Source organism: Phyllopteryx taeniolatus, chromosome 12 (assembly GCF_024500385.1).
Source record: "Phyllopteryx taeniolatus isolate TA_2022b chromosome 12, UOR_Ptae_1.2, whole genome shotgun sequence".
Taxonomy (NCBI): Eukaryota; Metazoa; Chordata; class Actinopteri; order Syngnathiformes; family Syngnathidae; genus Phyllopteryx; species Phyllopteryx taeniolatus.
In genome coordinates, this window is record NC_084513.1 from 2,146,412 (window position 1) to 2,166,427 (window position 20,016).

General features: G+C 44.5%; 3 protein-coding genes and 1 long non-coding RNA gene across 7 annotated transcripts; 3 read left to right on the top strand and 1 right to left on the bottom strand.

The window, feature by feature from the left end:
• Window positions 1–2,440: 2,440 nt before the first annotated feature.
• LOC133487051 (uncharacterized) lies at window positions 2,441–6,414 on the bottom strand. Its single transcript, XR_009791201.1, has 3 exons — window positions 5,870–6,414; window positions 5,367–5,405; window positions 2,441–4,783 (listed from the first exon to the last, which is right to left on the bottom strand). It is a non-coding gene; the product is annotated as an uncharacterized LOC133487051 (long non-coding RNA).
• Window positions 6,415–11,146: 4,732 nt separating this feature from the next.
• On the top strand, window positions 11,147–12,167 carry LOC133487041 (gamma-crystallin M3-like). Its single transcript, XM_061793006.1, has 3 exons — window positions 11,147–11,257; window positions 11,337–11,585; window positions 11,674–12,167. Exons 1-3 carry the CDS (start codon window positions 11,249–11,251, stop codon window positions 11,953–11,955), a joined length of 540 nt encoding a protein of 179 aa, XP_061648990.1. The 5' UTR covers window positions 11,147–11,248; the 3' UTR covers window positions 11,956–12,167.
• A 2,736-nt stretch (window positions 12,168–14,903) lies between these two features.
• LOC133487048 (gamma-crystallin M3-like) lies at window positions 14,904–15,735 on the top strand. The gene is made up of 3 exons (XM_061793014.1): window positions 14,904–15,021; window positions 15,096–15,338; window positions 15,420–15,735. The coding sequence occupies exons 1-3, from the start codon at window positions 15,013–15,015 to the stop codon at window positions 15,693–15,695; spliced, it is 528 nt and encodes a 175-aa protein (XP_061648998.1). The 5' UTR covers window positions 14,904–15,012; the 3' UTR covers window positions 15,696–15,735.
• A 1,864-nt stretch (window positions 15,736–17,599) lies between these two features.
• LOC133487040 (gamma-crystallin M2-like) lies at window positions 17,600–18,607 on the top strand. Of its 4 annotated transcripts, none has more exons than XM_061793001.1 (3): window positions 17,600–17,905; window positions 18,068–18,224; window positions 18,304–18,607. In XM_061793001.1, exons 1-3 carry the CDS (start codon window positions 17,790–17,792, stop codon window positions 18,577–18,579), a joined length of 549 nt encoding a protein of 182 aa, XP_061648985.1. In that variant the 5' UTR covers window positions 17,600–17,789; the 3' UTR covers window positions 18,580–18,607. The 4 variants fall into 4 exon arrangements, with proteins under 4 accessions (XP_061648985.1, XP_061648986.1, XP_061648987.1 ...); XM_061793002.1 differs by having other exon boundaries at window positions 18,307–18,607; XM_061793003.1 differs by having other exon boundaries at window positions 17,767–17,905; window positions 17,982–18,224.
• The last annotated feature ends 1,409 nt before the right edge of the window (window positions 18,608–20,016 follow it).

The window sequence follows — 20,016 nt, forward strand, 5'->3', positions numbered from 1 at the left end:
TTTCCATGTAAACCTATCTCCTGCATCCTCCTCTCGAACACCAACTGCCCTCATGTCTTCCCTCACGACATCCATCAACCTTCTCTTTGGTCTTCCTCTAGGTCTCTTGCCTGCCAGCTCCATCCTCATCATCCTTCTACCAATATACTCACTATTTCTCCTCTGGACGTGTCCAACCCATTGAAAGTCTGCTCTCTCTAACTTTGTCTCCAAAACATCGAACCTTGGCTGTCCCTCTGATGAGCGCATTTCTAATTTTATCCAACCTGGTCACTCCGAGAGCAAACCTCAACATCTTAATTTCTGCCACCTCCAGCACTGCTTCCTGTTGTCTCTTCAGTGCCACTGTCTCTAATCCATACATGATGGCTGGCCTCATCACTGTTTTATAAACAGTGACCACACTCACCATTGCTCTGGATGGTTGACCCCAAGTATTTAAAGTCCTCCACCCTTGCTATATCTTCTCCCTGTAGCCTCACTCTTCCCCCATCACTCCTCTCATTCATGCACATATATTCTGTTTTACTTCGGCTAATCTTCATTCCTATTCTTTCCAGTGCATGCCTCCATCTTTCTAACTGTTCATCCAGCTGCTCCCTTCTTTCACTGCAGATCACAATGTCATCTGCAAACATCATGGTCCACGGAGATTCCAGTCTAACCTCATCTGTCAGCCTATCCATCACCACTGCAAAAAGGAAGGGGCTCAGGGCTGATCCCTGATGCAGTCCCACGTCCACCTTAAATTCGTCTGTCACACCTACAGCACACCTCACCGCTGTTCTGCTGCCCTCGTACATGTCCTGTATTATTCTAACATACTTCTCTGCCACTCCAGACTTCCGCATGCAGTACCACAGTCCCTCTCTGGGTACTCTGTCATAGGCTTTCTTTAGATCTACAAAGACACAATGTAGCTCCTTCTGACCTTCTCTGTACTTTTCCATCAACATCCTCAAGGCAAATAATGCATATGTGGTACTCTTTCTAGGCATGAAACCATACTGTTGCTCGCAAATACTCACTTCTGTCCTGAGTCTAGCCTCCACTACTCTTTCCCATAACTTCATTGTGTGGTTCATCAACTTTATTCCTCTATAGTTCCCACAGCTCTGCACATCACCTTTGTTCTTAAAAATGGGCACCAGTACACTTTTCCTCCATTCCTCAGGCATCTTCTCACGCACTAGAATTCTATTGAACAAGCTGGTCAAAAACTCCACAGCCACCTCTCCTAGATGCTTCCATACCTCCACAGGAATGTCATCAGGACCAACTGCCTTTCCATTTTTCATCCTCTTTAATGCCTTTCTAACTTCCCCCTTATTAATCATTGCCACTTCCTGGTCCACCACACTTCTACTCTCCCTTGTCTCTCATTTTCCTCATTCATCAACTCCTCGAAATATTCTTTCCATCTAGCTAGCACACTGCTGGCACCAGTCAACATATTTCCATCTCTATCCTTAATAGCCCTAACCTGCTGCACATCCTTCCCATCTCTATCACTCTGTCTGGCCAGCCTGTATAGATCCTTTTCTCCTTCTTTAGTGTCCAACCTGCCATACATGTCATCATATGCCTCTTGTTTGGCCTTTGCCCTGTGTCGCATCTCAATGTATTCCTTTCGCCTCTCCTCGGTCCTCTCAGTGTCCCACTTCTTCTGAGCTAACCTTTTTCCTTGTATGATTTCCTGTACAGTGAGGTTCCACCACCAAGTCTCCTTCTCTGCTTTCCTGCCAGAAGATACACCAAGTAATCTCCTGCCTGCCTCGCTGATAACCTTGGCTGCAGTGGTCCAGTCTTCTGGAAGCTTCTCCCGTCCACTGAGAGCCTGTCTCACCTCTTCCCGAAAAGCTGCACAACACGCCTCCTGTCTCAGCTTCCACCACATGGTTCTCTTCTCTGCCTTTGTCTTCCTAATCTTCCTCCCCACCACCAGAGTCATCTTACACACCACCATCCTATGCTGTCTAGCCACACTCTCCCCTACCACTACCTTACAGTTGGTAACCTCCTTCAGATTACATCGTCTGCACAAGATGTAATCAACCTGCATGCTTCTACTTCCGCTCTTGTAGGTCACCCTATGTTCGTGCCTCTTCTGGAAAAAAGTGTTCACAACAGCCATTTGCATCCTTGTTGCAAGGTCTACCACCATCTGTCCCTCCAAGTTCCTTTCCTGGATGCCGTACTTACCGATCACTTCTTCATCACCCCTATTACCTTCACCAACATGTCCATTACAATCTGCACCAATCTTAGCATGTTAGAATTTAGTTATTCTCTCTCACAATAGTACCTAATCACAGGGCACAAAGTCAAATCCTCATCCATCTGCCTTTGTGTTTTCTGCACTTGGGATGCTATCTTACTGTATGTTTTAGTACCTGCATTTAAGCAACACTTTTTCCAAAATTGGACCATTGTAAGACTTTCCTTTTTATTGAAGCCAAAGGTTAAAATAGTTCTACAAGGCAAACCCAACTCCTAATAAATCCTTTACAAATGCAGGTTTAGTACATGCAACAGCATTGTTAGCATTGTCACGATCTGAGTTGGATTCGACCCAAGAGCATACCTCCCAGTCCACCAAAAATTGAAATCCTCTGCCCCGGCACCATAAAGGCTGGATGGTCATCGATGACATGGGGAGGGGAGGGCAGGGGGCGGGGGTACGGCCGGAGGGCTAAGGGCACCGGTGGACACCGGTTTAAGCAGACATGTTTGATGGATTTTGAGCAATTGGGGGAGTTTTAACTGAACCGAGGTGAACAGGAAGTCATACCTGTGGCGGAGCTGGTAAGGGAGTTGTGGGCATATTCCACCCGTGGGAGGAATGTGTACCAGGAGGCAGGATGGCGAGTAGCAATGCAACAAAGAGCGGATTCCAGGTTTTGATTTGCCCGCTCTGTCTGGCCCTTGGTTTGGGGATGGTAGTCGGTAGACAAACTGGCTGCTACTGGCTGCTACTGGCTTGCAGAACTCTTTCCAGACCTGGGATGAGTCTGAAACTATGTCAACAGGGATACCATGAAGTCTGAACACGGGGAGAACAAGAAGGTTAGCAGTCTCAAAGGCAGAGGGCAATTTGGGAAGACGTACTTAGCGAACACACTTGGAGAACCAGTCAATAATGGTGAGAATGATTGTTAACTTCAGATGGGGGTAGGCCAGTGACGAAGTCCTAGGAGATGTGGGACCAAGAGCGGCCCAGAATGGGGATGGGGGGCAGCAGACCAGCTGGGGGTTGTTGTGAAGCCTTGCCTCGGGCATAGACCGAGTAGGCTAGGACAAGCTCTCGGGTGTCTTTGACTAGGCTGGGCCACCAGAAGTGTTGCTGGATGAAATGGATGGTGCGGGTGATGCCAGGATGACAGGTGGGCTTGGAGTTGTGGGCCCACTGAAGGACGTCAGAGCGTGCAGAATCGAGTAGGAACAGTCAGTTATGAGGTCCGGTCTTGGGATGCGAGTGAGTCTTCTGAGCCTCTTTAACCACGTTTGATTTCCCAAGTGGCTGCTCCAACGAAGCACGAGGAAGGGAGAATGGGTTCTGGTTCAGTTGGGCTGGAGGGGGGTGCATACATCCGGGAGAGGGCATCAGGCTTGCCATTGTGTGAACCAGGGTGGAAGGAGAGACAGAAATTGAACCGGCTCAGAAATAAAAGCCCAACGAGCTTGCCTGGGATTAAACCGCTTGGCGGAACGGAGATAAACTAGGTTCTTGTGATCAGTCCATATTATAATGGGTGCCTAATTGCATTGGCTACTCTGGTCCAGTGGGGGGTGAAGAGGAGGCGGCTGGAGGTTCAGTGTGCGGCGGAGTGGTAGGAGGCGCAGCCACCGTGAGTGGTGTGAAACTACGCATCCTAGTTCCTTGCTCACGAGCTCTCTCTCGGAGGCAGTTGTCGATTTTGAGGCTAGAGAAATCAAGGGTGGGGTTCGTCTCTGGTTGTGAGCTCGTCCTTCAGTTGTTCCGATAACCCTTTGAAAAAAATTCCCCTTGGCGCAGCGCCATCCCACCCGCATTCACTCGCGAGTATCCGGAAATCAATTGAGTAGGATGCGACAGAACTCAAACCTTGGGAGAGAGCTAAGATGCGCCGAGTGGCTTCCCTACCCTTAACGGGATGATCAAATACTTTTTTGAGTTCGGCCATAAAGGAGTCTAGTGACCTGAGTACCGGGGAGGAATTATGACAAAGCGCAGTGGCCCAATTGGCAGCTCTTCCACACAGGAGGTTGATGATGTATGCAACTTTGGATCTGTCAGTCGGATAGCTCAGCGGTTGTGGGTCAAATACTAATGGGCAGTTTAGTCGAAATTGACTACATGACCCGAAGTTCCCCGAAGCTCAGGAGGGGGAACATGAGGCTCTTTGTACGGAAGAATACTCACAGGTGGATTGCTGGAGTGGCGCTGGGAAGACATGAGGGATACTTGTTGTGTGAGAGTGGTTAATGAGTCCAGGATTTTGCGGAGGGCTTTGTCTTGTCTGCCGATATGGGCGCCCTGATGGGCGAGCGCTTCCCTCAACGCTTGTGTAGTCGCTGGGTCCGTCATGGCCTGAGTATTCTGTCACGTTCGGAGTTGGATTGGACCCAAGACCAGACTGAGTACATTTTGAATAGTTTATTGCAGGTTGACACAGGGTAAGGATATCCGAGGTGGGGTGGTGGACCGGCATGACAAGGAGCGAGCAGGAAGCGTGAACGGCAGCAGGTGGAGTGGCTTGGCGGCTGGAGCAGGCAGCGAGGTGAGAAAGGCACAGGAGGAGCACTGGAGACGGGAAAGAACACAATCGGGTAAGTACAGTATCGTAGGATAATTACTGTCATACCACAAAAAATCCTGGAAGTACGAGAGTCGGCTGGTGAATCACAGAGAAGTGTTAATACTCATGGGAAGGCTATAGAACTTGACAGGGTTTAAATGCAGGCAGCAATCAGTGCTGCTTAAAGGGGGAAAGGGAGAGACAAGGCACACGGTGCCACCCAAGCTCCAAAAGAGGAACTGCAGGGCATGGATCGTGACAAGCATTTTAGCAACACTCTTTCAAAATTCGACCATTATAAGACTTTACTTCTTGTTGAGGCAAAGGTTAAAATAGTTCTACAAGGCAAACCTAACTCGCATTAAACCCTTCACAAATGCAATAATTAGCAAGCCCATTTAAAATGAATTTTTTCTCGTGACATTATTATTATTTTTATTATTATTATTATTATTAAATGTTGCAGCTCTAAGCTGGTTTCACACATTCCGATTTTTAACACATTAAACACATTTTCAATGGATGTGCTCACTGCTCAAACAAAGCACACCACACACACAAAACATCTGTCACCGTACCAAGACTGACCTGTGAGAGGCAACTTGGAGCCACAGGGCATCCAGACTGCTGAAAAACACAAATCAGAGAGTAATAATAGAAGAAGAAATAGAAGAATTTAAGCTTGGCTAACTTTAAGCTTGTCTGGAAACTACATTGCAGTTGCAAACTCTTCTCCTTGTCATTTTTATTGCTGTTGTTCCTCTTTGTTTCTTGCAAAAGGGTGAGCTTCAGGTGGCTTCCCAATTGACGACTGTTTCCTTTCACATCAAAATCAATCGGTGTTGAGCACACACATAAAAATTCGCAATTGTAAATATTAACAGGTTTAACATTTGCCATTGTTGGCCCCAATGGTTTTCTGAACAAATAGGGAGAGGAATAATCACTCTTAACACACCCCACACCACAGGATAATTGCACAGGATAATGTTTCAGAAATATCAGTTAATGGGGCCTTTTTTTTTTTTTTAACTTTGATCGCAAATGAATGAAAAAGATTAAATTTTGCCTAATTGCCAATATGTGTGTACCTCGCTTTAAACGTCACTATATCAGCCAGTTCTGTTGTTTTGCAAGAAGCCGATGTGCTTGAGTGTCCGCCCGCCTGCTGCCAAATCGTGAGCCCTTTGTCCCACCTTTTTGTCTGCTCATTACTGCTTTCTGACTGCACACTAATGCTGGTATTTGGCCAGAGTGCAGGATAATCCCACAGTCACTCCAAAAACCTTGATCATCCTTTATAGTTGCCTCATGTTCTTGACAGAGTGTCATGACTTGATGGTCGTTGTGTGCCATCCACTTGTGGCGATTGGGGTAGTGGTCCGAGCTCAGCCAGCATAGTCGGGATGCTCAAAGACCACCTAACAGCCGCCCTTCATTTTGATGAAGTTGTATTAACTCAAGTAGGTCCAGGCTGTCAGCACAGCACTCCTACACTCTGCCTTGGCAGTTTGCATCCTCGAAGAGCAAGATTTAGATGAAAACAAGCTATCTTCAGTCCATGTGTAGTAAATGCAAAAATTGTCCCAAAATGTGAACATGCGTGTTCCCTACCGTCCTCTTTTTTTCTGATATCGCTGGCTTTCCCCCTAGCCTTTTGCGCCTCTGCACTGGTTTATATCGAAATGCAGAATGTGCAGACCAGGGAAACCTATTATCATCTAAATTTGCGCATTTGCATATCAGCAAAATGGTCAAGTTTGATTTCCCTTTGTGCACACGTGATGGCCTCATATCAAAGAATCAAGTACCCTGAACTGACCCAGGATGTTTATTTTTATATCTCTATGTACACATTTTGTACTCTCTGAAAGTCATCAGATAGCCAATCTATTTTACTGTCCTTGAGGAAGACACTTGACAACTGCATGGCTGGCTGTCAGTAGTGTAAATAAGACAATTGAACTCATATGCATATTTTTATCAGTGGCAATCAATTTGTACTTCTGTCAAACCAGTAGGTGGCAGCTTGTTACTTAAAAATTGCAAATGCTAGCTTCTCAGGTCCCCAGCAGGGAGCAGTTTTGCTGCTAATTTAAATAGTGTGATATAGCATGGTGACACAGTCTAGAGCAATATCAATGGAGGATACTCAGCAGTGTTTCTAGCACCACCCCTTTTAGTACTTAGCCTGTGTGGTAGGTACCCAACATGATTGGCTAGCAGATTTTGGTATACTGATAGGCTGCTCCAGCAAGTCACCAAAGACTCTCCAACTGGACCAAAATGCTGCTCTTCAAGTACTGACTAGAACGAGAAGCAATAATTTCTTCAGCACTAGCTTCACTAAATATTCACTGAGAAGTGTAATGCTCTCTTAATTGAGGGGACAAAAACTTAGTGAAAACCTATGAAGCTAACAGAGCTAATGCCCTCATTAAACACGCTTGTCGAAATACAGTCCCCTCCAAAGGTATTGGAATGGCAAAGTCAATTACTTTGTTTTTGTTGAATACTGAAGACATTTGAGCACCTTTTGTTGAAACCCACTCACTTTTCAAGTGAGCAAAAGTATTGGAACAGACATTATTCAATCAACTGAAAAGTGAATAACATTGGATATTTGGTGGCATAACCCTTATTTGCAATAACTGCATAAAGCCGGCGACCCATTGACATCACCAGACTGTTGCATTTTGCATTTGAAATACTTTTCCAGGCCTTTACTACAGCCTCTTTCAGTTCTTGTTTGTTTCTGGGGCTTTCTCCCTTCAGTCTCTTCTTCAGGTGGTAAAATGCATGCTCTATTGGGTTAAGCTAGTGGAATGGCCTGCATATTTCTTCTTGCAAAGTCTTCTTTGAACGGTGGATTGTGATACCTTCATCCCTGCCCTGTGGAGTTCGGCAGTGATGTCACTGACTGTTTTCTTTGGGTGTTTCTTCACAGCTCTCACAATGTCTCTGTCATTAACTGCTGTTGATAACCTTGGCCATGTCTGTTGCTCATTACACCAGTAGTTTCTTTCTTTATCAGGACATTACAAATTGTTGTATTGGCTATGCCCAATGTTCTGTGCAATAGCTCTGATCGATTTTCCCTCTTCTCTCAGCTTCAAAATGGTTTGCTTTTGTCCCATAGACAGCTCTCCGGTCTTCATCCTTGCTTAATAGCAAATGTAGTTTTCACAGGTGAAAACCAAAACCAACAACAAGCACTATGTAATGTTTTAAGCGATCAATCTAAAAGGCAACACCTGAGCAACTAGAAACACTCATCAGTCACATGTTCCAATACTTTTGCTCACTTGAAAAAGTCTGTGGCCTCAAACAAAAGGTGCTCTGTGTTTAACACATCAAGATGTAAATACCATGAAATAAAAGCTGGAATTATAAACTTTTGTCTCATATTCATCTTTTGATCTGAAACCCAAATGTCTTCAGTTTACAAAACATAAATAAATAAATAAAGGAATTGACTTTGCCATTCCAGTACTTTTGGAGGGGACTTTACATCACAACTTTGTAAAACCACCACACTCTGAACAGAAATGTTAGCACTGATTCTAGTGGTAATGCAACAAAAGAGGTGTCCTGGCTGGTCCGCCCATATTATCATATTGGTGTGTTGATTCACTATTCACTTGGTAGCAAATGTTAACTCTTTAAGACAGAAGCTAAAGAAGTCAAGCCAATGACGCTAACAAAGCTAACATGCTAAGGCAAGGCAAACTTATTTGCATTGCGCCATTCATTCACAAGGCAAATCCATAGTGCTTTACAAAGTTAAAAAAATCATGATTACAAAAAAGATGAAATGAAAATATGACTATCAAGATAAAATCCCAACATAAAATAAGGATAAATGAAAAGATGAAACAAAATGGTAAAATGACAAAACACATTAAGTTAAAATTACAAAATAAATGCAAGATTATGAAAACAAGAAATAATATTTTTGATTAATGAAAAAGCACCTGGCGGCACGGTGGCCGACTGGTTAGAGCGTCAGCCTCACAGTTCTGAGGTGCGGGGTTCAATCCCGTTTGCATGTTCTCCCCGTGCCTGCGTGGGTTTTCTCCGGGCACTCCGGTTTCCTCCCACATCCCAAAATCATGCATTAATTGGAGACTCTAAATTGCCCGTAGGCGTGAGTGCGAATGGTTGTTAGTTTCTATGTGCCCTGCGATTGGCTGGCAACCAGTTCAGGGTGTACCCCGCCTCCTGCCCGATGACAGCTGGGATAGGCTCCAGCATGCCCGCGACCCTAGTGAGGAGAAGCGGCTCAGAAAATGGATGGATGGATGGATGAAAAAGCACCTCTAAACAATAGTGTGGCACGGTGGGCGACTGGTTAGCACATCTGCCTCATAGTTCTGAGGACTCGGGTTCAAATCTAGCTTCGCCTGTGTGGAGTTTGTATGTTCTCCCCGTGCCTCTGTGGGTTTTCTCCGGGTACTGCGGTTTCCTCCCACACCCCAAAAGAAACATGCATGGTAGGTTAATTAAAAACTAAATTGCCCGTAGGTGTGAATGCAAATGGTTGTTTTCTTTATATGTGCCCTGCGATTGCCCAGACTCAGCTGGGATAGGCTCCAGCACGCCCACGACCCTAGTAAGGATAAGCGGCACAGAAAATGGATGGATGGATGGATAAACAATAAAGTTTTCAAGCCACATGTAAATGTAAAACGTTGCTGTATTGCTTTTTGGAAACAGCACTTAAATCAATCATGGTAGTAATAATATTCAACCATTAAGTTTCACAACACCAAATTGCCATCTATAATCTGAGTTTTTGTATAGATATTTCTATAAGACAAATGTGGCCAAATGTTGGCGTAGTACCATTTGGCCACCTAAGAGTTTACATTATGCATGCATGTAATTTTACAGACTAATGCAAAATAAAACAATCAAACGCGATGTGCTCATAGTAGCAGCTGTCTCTTGTTCCACTGATGCTACGTTTACACTAGGGTTGTGCATCTCTGGTCTGTGGATGATACAATATGTATCTCGATACACGAACAACGATCTAATACATTAAAGATCTTTAGCAGCAACGACAGATGCAATATGGTTCTATTCACCTCCTAATCCAATGCGGTGTGATTTAGCACAATTTGATCCAGCACAATGTGATTAGATTCAATTTGATTTTCATACTCTGATACATACTCTCACAATAGAAATGACTGGTTCTTTTTTTTTTTTTTTTTTTTTTTTTTTTTACCAATTCGAACCAATCAGAAAATTCAGTTCAGTAAACAGCGCCCCCGTTGACGCTAGAATTGTTTCGTCCTCTTGATTGGTTTAGAGCTAATCGAGTGGATTTTCCCTGCACAACGTTACGTGAAGCTGGCGGATCTGCACGATGATGAACATGACGGAAATGATTGTTAAAAATAAATTTTCATGGCAGATTTTTCAATGCAAACTAGACATTGTGACTGTCAGTCGGACACTTAGGTGGCTGGCATGTTTCAACCCGGTAAAGGATTTATTTTCCACTTCAACAACTACGTAGCTGGCTCGGACTCAAAATAACTAGCAAAAGATGATGTTTGTCAATAAATAATACGCATCTCTGTTGAGTATGATGTGTTTTATTGAAGGTTTTTGTCACGTTATTAGATCAATCATGATTGTGAACTGCTATACTGTAGCGTAACAGTGAAATAACTTGGCTGTGGTGAGGATTAAAATAGATTAAAATACTGAAAAAGAAAACTATGTCAAGTCTCCGCACCATGACTGTCATGTCAAAATTTTTAACAGTTTAAAAATGCCTGGCCAGGCATTCATGGAAACGTGACATTCATCTCGTTTTGTTCACGGTGACCTGAAACTTGATTGCCGTGCCTGCCGGGAACATAATTTAAAGGTAGTATTACTTTTCAGCTATACACAAGAGACCAGTACAGCGGCCTTAAATGGTCAAAAAGGTGAAAAACATTCAGCAGTCACTTGTCAATATGGTCAGCTAAACTGACAACCTCTCCCGTGGTCATCTGTTTTGAAGCACATCCTTCCCGTAAATCGTTTTTTTCTTATTTCCCAAAAGCAGATCTGCTGTTTTAAGAATTGAAAAAAGTCTGGGAGGGGAGGTGGGGGATCATTAGAATCTGTGCAAGTGAATTGTCACACAAAGATAGTTTTTTACCCTGCATAAGATCGGGAGCCAACAAAGTGCTCGTGCCCACAGAGAGAACACAAAGAAGCCCAGCTGATGCGTCCTCACCCCATAGGAGAGGTGGCCACAATTGGCACTGGACCAGATGCATACAGTCAGGAATAATAACCATTTGCAGAGCTATTGAACAAACATTATAGGTGTGTATGCTGCGCTGCTGAGTAAGATGTTCCACACAAAGACTCCATAGATCATTTGGCTATCATGACCAGCTATAAAAGGTTTTGGCAGCCAGGCACAGGCGGCAGTACAATCAGGGACAGTATTGGACATCCACATGGGCAGAGTATGCAAAATGATGATTATTATTATTTTTTTTTAACATGGCTGTTAAGATTCTGGTTGTTTTTGTTTTTTCATTGCAGATCATCTTCTACGAGGACAGGAACTTCCAGGGTCGCTCCTATGAGACCAGCAGCGACTGCGCCGAGTTGACCTCCTTCCTGAGCCGCTGCAACTCATGCCGGGTGGAGAGCGGTTGCTTCATGGTCTACGAGCGCCCCAATTTTATGGGTCACCAGATGCTGGTCCGCAGAGGAGAGTACCCTGACAACCAGCGCCTGATGGGAATCAGCATGAGCGACTGCATCCGTTCCTGCCGCATCATCCCCATGGTAAGAACGTCAGTTTGCTATCTGCTATTGGAGCGTCGGATTTTAGATAAGGTTTCACCCTCCTTAAGCTGTGTCCCTCACTTTGCAGCACCGAGGTCCATTCAGGATGAAGATCTTCGAGAGAGAGAACTTTGGAGGTCAGATGAACGAGCTGCTGGAAGACTGCGACAACATCTTGGACAGTCTGCGCATGTCCGACTGCCTGTCCGCACAGGTGCTGGAGGGCCACTGGCTGCTGTATGAGCAGCCCCACTACAGGGGCAGAATGCTCTACCTGAGGCCCGGAGAGTACAGGAGCATTAGAGACATGGGGCTGGGTCCGGTTGACATGAGGATCGGGTCTATTAGACGCATCATGGAAACTTGTTAAGAGGCTCCTTCTTTGAAAATGTAACGACTCACATCAATAAATGGTTCATAACTTATATCACGACTATATGCTTATTGTGGATTATCCCCATCAAACTGGTCCTGTATTTTAAAGACAATTGGTCTGTGGTAGTTGCTGGTCTTTCAATGAAAGTGTTGTATAATCTATTAGGAAGATATCTGAAACAATAAAATATTAGTTGTGACAACAGATTTTGGATCCTACGTCTTTGGCCAACACTATCTTTGTTGTTCTACTGACATTTTGACACGTCAGTCATTTCTAAAAAAAAAAAAAAAAACCTACATGCAACAGATAAATATGGAAAGTATACAAGAACAATTCTCAAACTTTGTGCAGTTACACAAAACACATTGAATTTTGTTGAGGATCTGAAATGTTTTCTTCCGTTTTACTCACTATGGCAACAATGACACTGTCCATCCCCCAGAATCAGCGTAATGGTATCGCCCATCTGTTCATCAAACTCCATGAACCAGGAAATAGCCTACAACTAACAAACAAACAAAGGCAACCACCAACAAAAAGTGACATTCTATTTAGGTATGGTCATTATAGCCTCCCTAAAAATGTTTGGTATACGGTCAGAAAGCAGAGGGAGCGATCAAGTATTATTTTTCGCACTATTTATCGAACAACTGGCAATAGCAATACAGCAGAACACTAATATTAAAGGTATCACTAGTCCAATGGGCGCCCTTTATTTTAGCCGTGCAGGCTTTTTTTGGGCCCGGACCCCCGGGAGAGTCGCTGTCGGGCGTCGTTTGAAGCCGGGGCCGGGATCGCTCGGATTCGGGCGATGCACGGCCCTACTTCCCCCCTCTTCTCTGTGCTCTGCCGACCCGTCGGGCTGGGCCGGACCCGCAGGAGTCTAGCCTCTTACTTCACACATTTTCCTAAATCCCCACACTGTACATACTGCACACATTGGGCAAACTCATTTCTCATTCAGGGTCCCCTGGGTGACTGGCACCAGGTACGGTGGGCTGGGCGCCGGGCCTGATGCTGACACATCTGGGCTGTTTTCCGGTCTGATCATGCCCAACTTCACTGCTGTGCCGGTCCTCCAGTTTTTAATGCATCTCACACCTGTCTGTGGGGGAGGGGGTGGAGAGGACACTTGGCCGGGTGTCCCGGCACTCGGGCCTGCTCTCTGGCCCGCCATGCTTCTCTCCCGCAGATTTTTAATTCACTACACACATTCACATATCCTTTGGGGGGCTGGCTGGCATTTGTGTGGCCTTTGTCCCGGTACATTGTGGTGTGGGGCTGCTGCGGTGGGGTTTTGGCTCTGTGTTATTTTTGTTTTTTTTGGTGTTCATTGGCTCCTGCGTTGGGTTGTTTAGACACTAAAAAATAATCTCACTGCACCATTCGACAGTAGCACTGCCTTCCTCATTTTCCCACATCCTGTCCTAGCCCTTTTGTGTCCTCTCTTATCGGGTTCTCTTGGTTAGTTATTGCATGTCCTCACCGGGTGTCCCCCCTCCAATCCCTCCCCCCCTAGATTTGTTTTCCCCCCATCCCAAAAGTGGATTGCTTGATGACTGCAGAGTAAATTAGAGCGCCTTTCATTGGACTCAAAAGTCTTTCTCAGACTGAACAAATCACAAGCACAATTTTTTCAAATGTGAGAGCCCTCACATGTGATGATGAGAAAGTCAGGATGTGTATGCTTACTTCTTTAAGTGTGTGGTGCACTAAAGATGACCAACACAGTACATCGTATACATAATACAGTGGTACTGACCAAGCGTAACTCGTACATCAAATCAATTGTCGCCATTGAAATTAATTGAAATGCCATTAATCCATTCAAGCCCCCCCAAAAAGAATTTCTTGTTTCCTGTGTTTAATAAAGATAGCATTGTGTTATATAAAAAAATAATAATAATAATAATAAGAGAGAGTTTTTTATATTCACTGTAAGTGTGTAGTAATCCAATGCTGGATGTGTGCCTCTTAGCGACGTGGCCTAGTGAGTGACATCAGGAGCTGGAGTCAGTTGTGGAGTTGTTGCCACAGCCGCTTACGAGTGTTCTCATTTTGTATTTGAGTGTTTGACTGTTTATCCAGTTCAATAAACAGCCAAAGGTGCATTGGTGACTACTGCTGTCCTTACTGCTCTCCACGTGCAAGGGCATTACAATACTTCAATAGCTCCATTATTTCACTTAACTCGAGCTCACTAAAAATGTTTGGCTTGCAACACAAAGCAAAAAAAATTACCAAATTCCAGTTTGTAACTCGAACATAACTCTTAAGGTGGCGAACTCTTAATTCAAGGTACAACTGTCCATCCATCCCATCCATCCTCAGTCAGGATTAGCTTTGAACCCTCTGCAACCTGGGTCTTTGCTGAGTTTTTGATCGAAAGAAGGGAAAAAGGCCCAATTATCTATGTGTGTACCCCGCTTTCCTTGAATCACCCAAAATTAATCAAAACAAGACACATGTGTGAACCACAAGGGCAGTCAAGGAGCAGATTGGTCACAAATGAATCATGAATAATCAGAATCGTGGGTACAAACCAGGAATCACAAAGGAACACTTTATACGGTATACTCTTTATTGGATAGTCCGACTAACAATCATGCGTGTTTATTGTGTGGGTGCGTGCTGCAAATGAATTTCAGACTAACATCATCTGGAAAATATGAAGCTCTACTTTATGCTAAACTTATGATCGATCCTAGGTGTATCGAATGAGCCCAGTAGCAATTTGCTTTGTACACTTTCAAGCAACACTTAATGTATTCTACATTAAATGATTCTATATTTTCACATATAATTGGTGAAAAAAAGGAATGCATGACTCCTGTCAAAGGAAAATTCTGTGTGGCTGTTATGACCCTGTGGGTATGTGCAAGCAACTCAACACTATAGGCTTTTAAAGTCGGTGCTTGCTCAGGATTTTAGACAATAGGGGGCACACAGTCTTTGTCTCTTGTCAGGTATAAATTACGCATGTTCAGACAGAGAGGTATCAGTTTGAGCACAGTTCTCTGATAGATCCAGTAGACCACCACTATCAACATGGGCAAGGTAGGTAAAGCACCACCACTGGTAATTTCACTTTAATATGCCAGCAAATTTAAAACATTTTTTTTTTCTCCAAGATCATCTTGTTCGAGGAGAAGAACTTCCAGGGTCGCTCTTACGAGTGTATGAGCGACTGCGCTGACATGTCCTCCTACTTGAGCAGGTGCCAGTCCTGCCGCGTAGAGAGCGGCTGCTTCATGATCTACGAGCGCACTAACTTCATGGGCAACCAGCACTTTTTGAGGAGGGGCGAGTATTCCGACTGCACGAGTCTGATCGGCCTGAGCAGCGGTATTAAGTCCTGCCGCATGATCCCTGTGGTAGGTCTAAAACACAGCAAATGTTACACAAGTTTGCCTGCTGTTTTCACTAATTCCTGATTTTGTTGTCATCCAAAAAAGCATAGAGGCCAGTTCAAGATCAAGATCTTTGAGAGGGAGAACCTGAGTGGTCAGATGAACGAACTGGTGGATGACTGCGAGAATATTATGGAGCGCTTTGGCATGACCGAATGCTTGTCCTGCCAGGTGATGGAGGGCCACTGGCTGCTGTTCGAGCTTCCCAACCTCCGCGGGAAGATACTCTATGTAAAGCCCGGTGAGAACCGGAGCTTCAGGGAGATGGGCATGAGCACCACTCGCTTCATGAGCATGAGACGCATCACTGATTCATGCTAATCGTACTTTGTTGGTCAAATAAATGATATGACTTTCTAAACTCTGGTTTTGTTGTACTTCATCCTAATCAGCCGCAATTGTTGGGGCTGGAACCACTTATGAAGACTACATACTAGGTCATCTGCAGTACTTTCATCAGTTCGAATGGTCATGCTATAAATCGCAGATACAAGACAAATCAGTTAAGATTCACGATAAAACTGAATAACTGAAATAAAACTTTAGCTATCGAGTAGACACAGAATTGTTTGCACAGACACTTGCTGTCAGATAGAGTTCATAGGGTTCAAAAGACACACAAGAGGCTCTTTAACACCAGCCAAGACTTAACTCCAGAACCAAGGACTTTTGGAGAAACTTAGCATGTTCACACCATAGGAACTCAAAAATAAAGTTCCTGATAATTTTTCGGGTCCAGTGACTCTGCTAGTTCTTTCATGATAGCCCAGGAATTTTTTACCTAAAGGTGGCATCTGCTATACCGAATCATAATTCTACCACTTGCTGCATTATATTTCAGGCAAACAATTTTGAAAAGTCTACAGCTGTTTTTGTAATCACTACGTTTTTTTATTTGTAATTTTTGCATCTTGCTGTGGGATGGAGGACTCCGAGACAAAAAGCTACCAGAGATGTGGCTGTCATTTTTCTTCCCTTGAGGAATGCAGAGGAAACTGGAAGTCGGAATCATAAACAATAACATCAACTACCAAAATATGTTTTGGTGAGCTCATGATACATGCTCTCATCAAAACAAATAAGCTAAAATCAGACTAAAAAAAGTAATATCTCTGAATCACTGCTCCGTATCAATATAAACTATACAGTATATTAGATGATGAAGTCATCAATAATCCACCAGGTCCAAGTTCATTGACACATTTACGTTCTCAAAAAACAATACGTTTTTGTAAAACATTTGAACAGTTAAAGAAAGAGACACATTTGGATAAGTTATTCAATTTTTACTCATTCATAAGAATGTGTTGGATTTAATCATTTCACACCTGATCATATTCACTTCACTAAGCCAATCATCTCCTCAACAGCCCCTATGTCATTAAGTTACATTTTCATTGTGTCTTTTTCAGTACTCTAGTCAGTTCATAATTACATGTTTTTGTCACACAAAAAGAGTGTCTTTGTCAATTTCTGTTTGAATAATATTGTTGTTTGTTAAAAAAGTATGTTATCCTGCATGGACTTGTCGGCTCCTTTCTTGCATTTGGGTCACCTTGCCTCCCAACATTCCTCCCTCATATTGTAAAATAATTTGTATCCAACGAGAAACATTATCAAGTTAGATCAACCCAGCTCTGTGTGACCCTGAACAGGATAACAAGTTTATAAAATGGATGGATGGGTATTCAGTTTCGCGCTTGTCCCTCACTGCCTGGCCACAAACTTCCAATATATCACACAGACTGGAAAAACCTTTGTCAGTAATTCAGATCCCAAACCTTTATTCTCATGTTGTCAATGACTATAAGTCCTCTTGCAAAATGGTACAATAAACATGGAAATAGCTGGGATTTCTACCAGAATCCACTGGAGAATGCAAATGTCCTCAACATTTTCACCAATAGAAATTTCCCATAAGCATTCTTATTCTGAAGTCCAAAGAGTTTGCGGCGTTACTATCCACACCCGGTTGATGACATCACAGATCACTTGAGTCAGACCTGATTAACAGAACACAAAGGTCGCTATGGTCACCCGTTTGTTTGACATATATCCATGCGTACATACCCACATGCCTCCACAATCCGCCAGAAAAAACACTTCTGTTTGTCAGCTGCTGCTTTGTATACAGACGTGTCAGACTATTGTTGTAGGCAAACAAAAGGATACTCATGCCTATAAATTGTCAGCTTACCGATCAGAGTGACATGCAGCGTGTTTTGAGTAAATCAGACGCTAATGTCCCACTCAGTGTTGGAAGCCTTAAGAAAATGCTCATTGTTCTATTTTCCGTGTGGGAAAACGTGATTGTAAAGTCTTACTGGGATTCAGTCAAAATGGAAATGTGACAAATGCCCCTCAGCACTCCATAGGGCCTCCATACCGTGTTGCTGTGTCAGGGCCTCAGACACAATGGTTGCTGCAGAGTCTTTGGGTTTGGTCGGGTATAAAAGACACGGTGGCGTCATCACCAAAGCAACAGCACAGTTCTCTGAGGAACTAACACAGCCAACACAACCATGGGCAGGGTAAGCACACACATCCATAGCCTACTTTAAGAAGTCTGTTTCTAATCATTTTTAAACCCGGGAATCCATTTCCCAGATCACCTTCTTTGAGGACAGGAACTTCCAGGGTCGCTCCTATGAATGCATGAGTGACTGCTCCGACATGTCCTCCTACCTGACCAGGTGCCAGTCCTGCCGCGTTGAGAACGGCTGCTTCATGGTCTATGAGCGCCCCAACTTCATGGGTAATCAGTACTTCATGAGGAGGGGCGAATACGCCGACTCAATGAGCATGATGGGCATGAGGGACTGCATCAGGTCTTGCCGTGCTATCCCCATGGTAGGCAAGATAAGGTTTACAAAGCATTTCCTCAATGAAGAATGACAATGGATTTTAAAATGTACAACTTGTCCTGAAGCAGCACAGAGGCCAGTTCAGAATGAAGATCTTCGAGAAGGAGAACTTCAGCGGCCAATCCAACGAGCTGCAGGAGGACTGCGACAATATCATGGACCACTTCCGCATGAACGACTGCATGTCTTGCCAGGTGATGGAGGGCCACTGGCTGATGTTTGAGCACCCCCAGTTCACTGGCAAGATGATGTACGTGAGGCCTGGCGAGTACCGCAGCTTCAGGGAGTTGGGCCTAAGCAGCATGAGGGTCATGAGCATGAGGCGCATCACGGACATGTAAAAGTTCTTCTGTGAAATGTTTCACTGCAAATAACATAAATAAAACTTTTCTCAAAAAGTATACTGTCTCCCTGAGAAAGCACGAGTACATTGTTAACATCATTTTCATAAATGTACTAAGAAATCACAGTGTATCATGGTATTGTTGATGACAACCTAGTACAGTGTTCCCTCGCTATATCGTGATCCACCTATTGCAGATTACATGCATCATCCATGCATCGATCCATCCATCCATCCATTTTCTTTCGCTTATCCGAGCAGTAGCTTTAGCAAGGAAGTCCAGACTTCCCTCTCCCCAGTCACTTAATCCAGCTATTAAGGGTAGACCCCAAGGCGTTCCCAGGCCAGCCGGGAGTCCTGTGTCAATTTTCATCCCAATCGCTTCACACTCGGCTGCGAACCGATCCAGTGAGAGTTGGAGATCACAGCTTGATAAAGACAACAGTGCCACATTGTCTGCAAAAAGCAGAGATGCAATACTGAGGTCACCAACCCGGACACCCTCTACGCCTCGGCTGCGTCTAGAACCTCTGTCCATAAAAGTTATGAACAGAATCGGTAACAAAGGGCAGCCTTGGTCCAATCCTGACCGGAAACGAATCCGACTTACTACCTGCAATGCGGACCAAGCTCTGACATCGGTCATACAGGGACTGAACAGCCCTTAGCAAGGAGTCCAGTACCCCATTCTCGCAAAGCACCCCACACAGAACTCCCCGGGAGACACGGTCGAACGCCTTCTCCAAGTATACAAAACACATGTAGACAGTTTGGCGAACTCCCATGCACCCTCGAGGATCATGCCGAGGGTGTAGTGCTGGTCCACTGTTGCACGGCCAGGACGAAAACCACACTGCTCCTCCTGAATCTGAGATTCAACTTCCTGATGGACCCTCCTCTCCAGCACTCCTGAATAGACCTTACCAGGGAGACTGAGGAGTATGACCACCCTGTAGTTGGAAGACACTCTCCATCACCCTAGTATGCCAATCCATAGGCACTGTCCCTGATGTCCACGTGATTTTGCAGAGGCTTGTCAACCAGGACAGCCCCACAACATCTGGAGCCTGTAGGAACTCCAGGCGAATCTCATCCACCCACTACTCGCCGCCGAGGAGCTTTTTAACCAACTCTGTGAGTTCAACCCCAGACATAGGAGCGCCCGCCTCAGAGATCCCAGACTCCAGCACAACCTTAATCTTTTTGGCCTTGTTTGTTTGTTTTTCTGTCCGGACCACGCTTGCTCGCTATCTACAAAGTCTTGTTCCGTAAGCACAGACTGATTGACAAGTGACAGCTGCAACAGCCTGAGAAAATGGGTGGGACATACCCACATGGACTGATTGGCTATGAGCATAGGCAGTGATACAAAAACACAGGTATAGCCTACAGTGTATCACAACAATAGCCGCCCGACCCAGCACCCCAACCATTA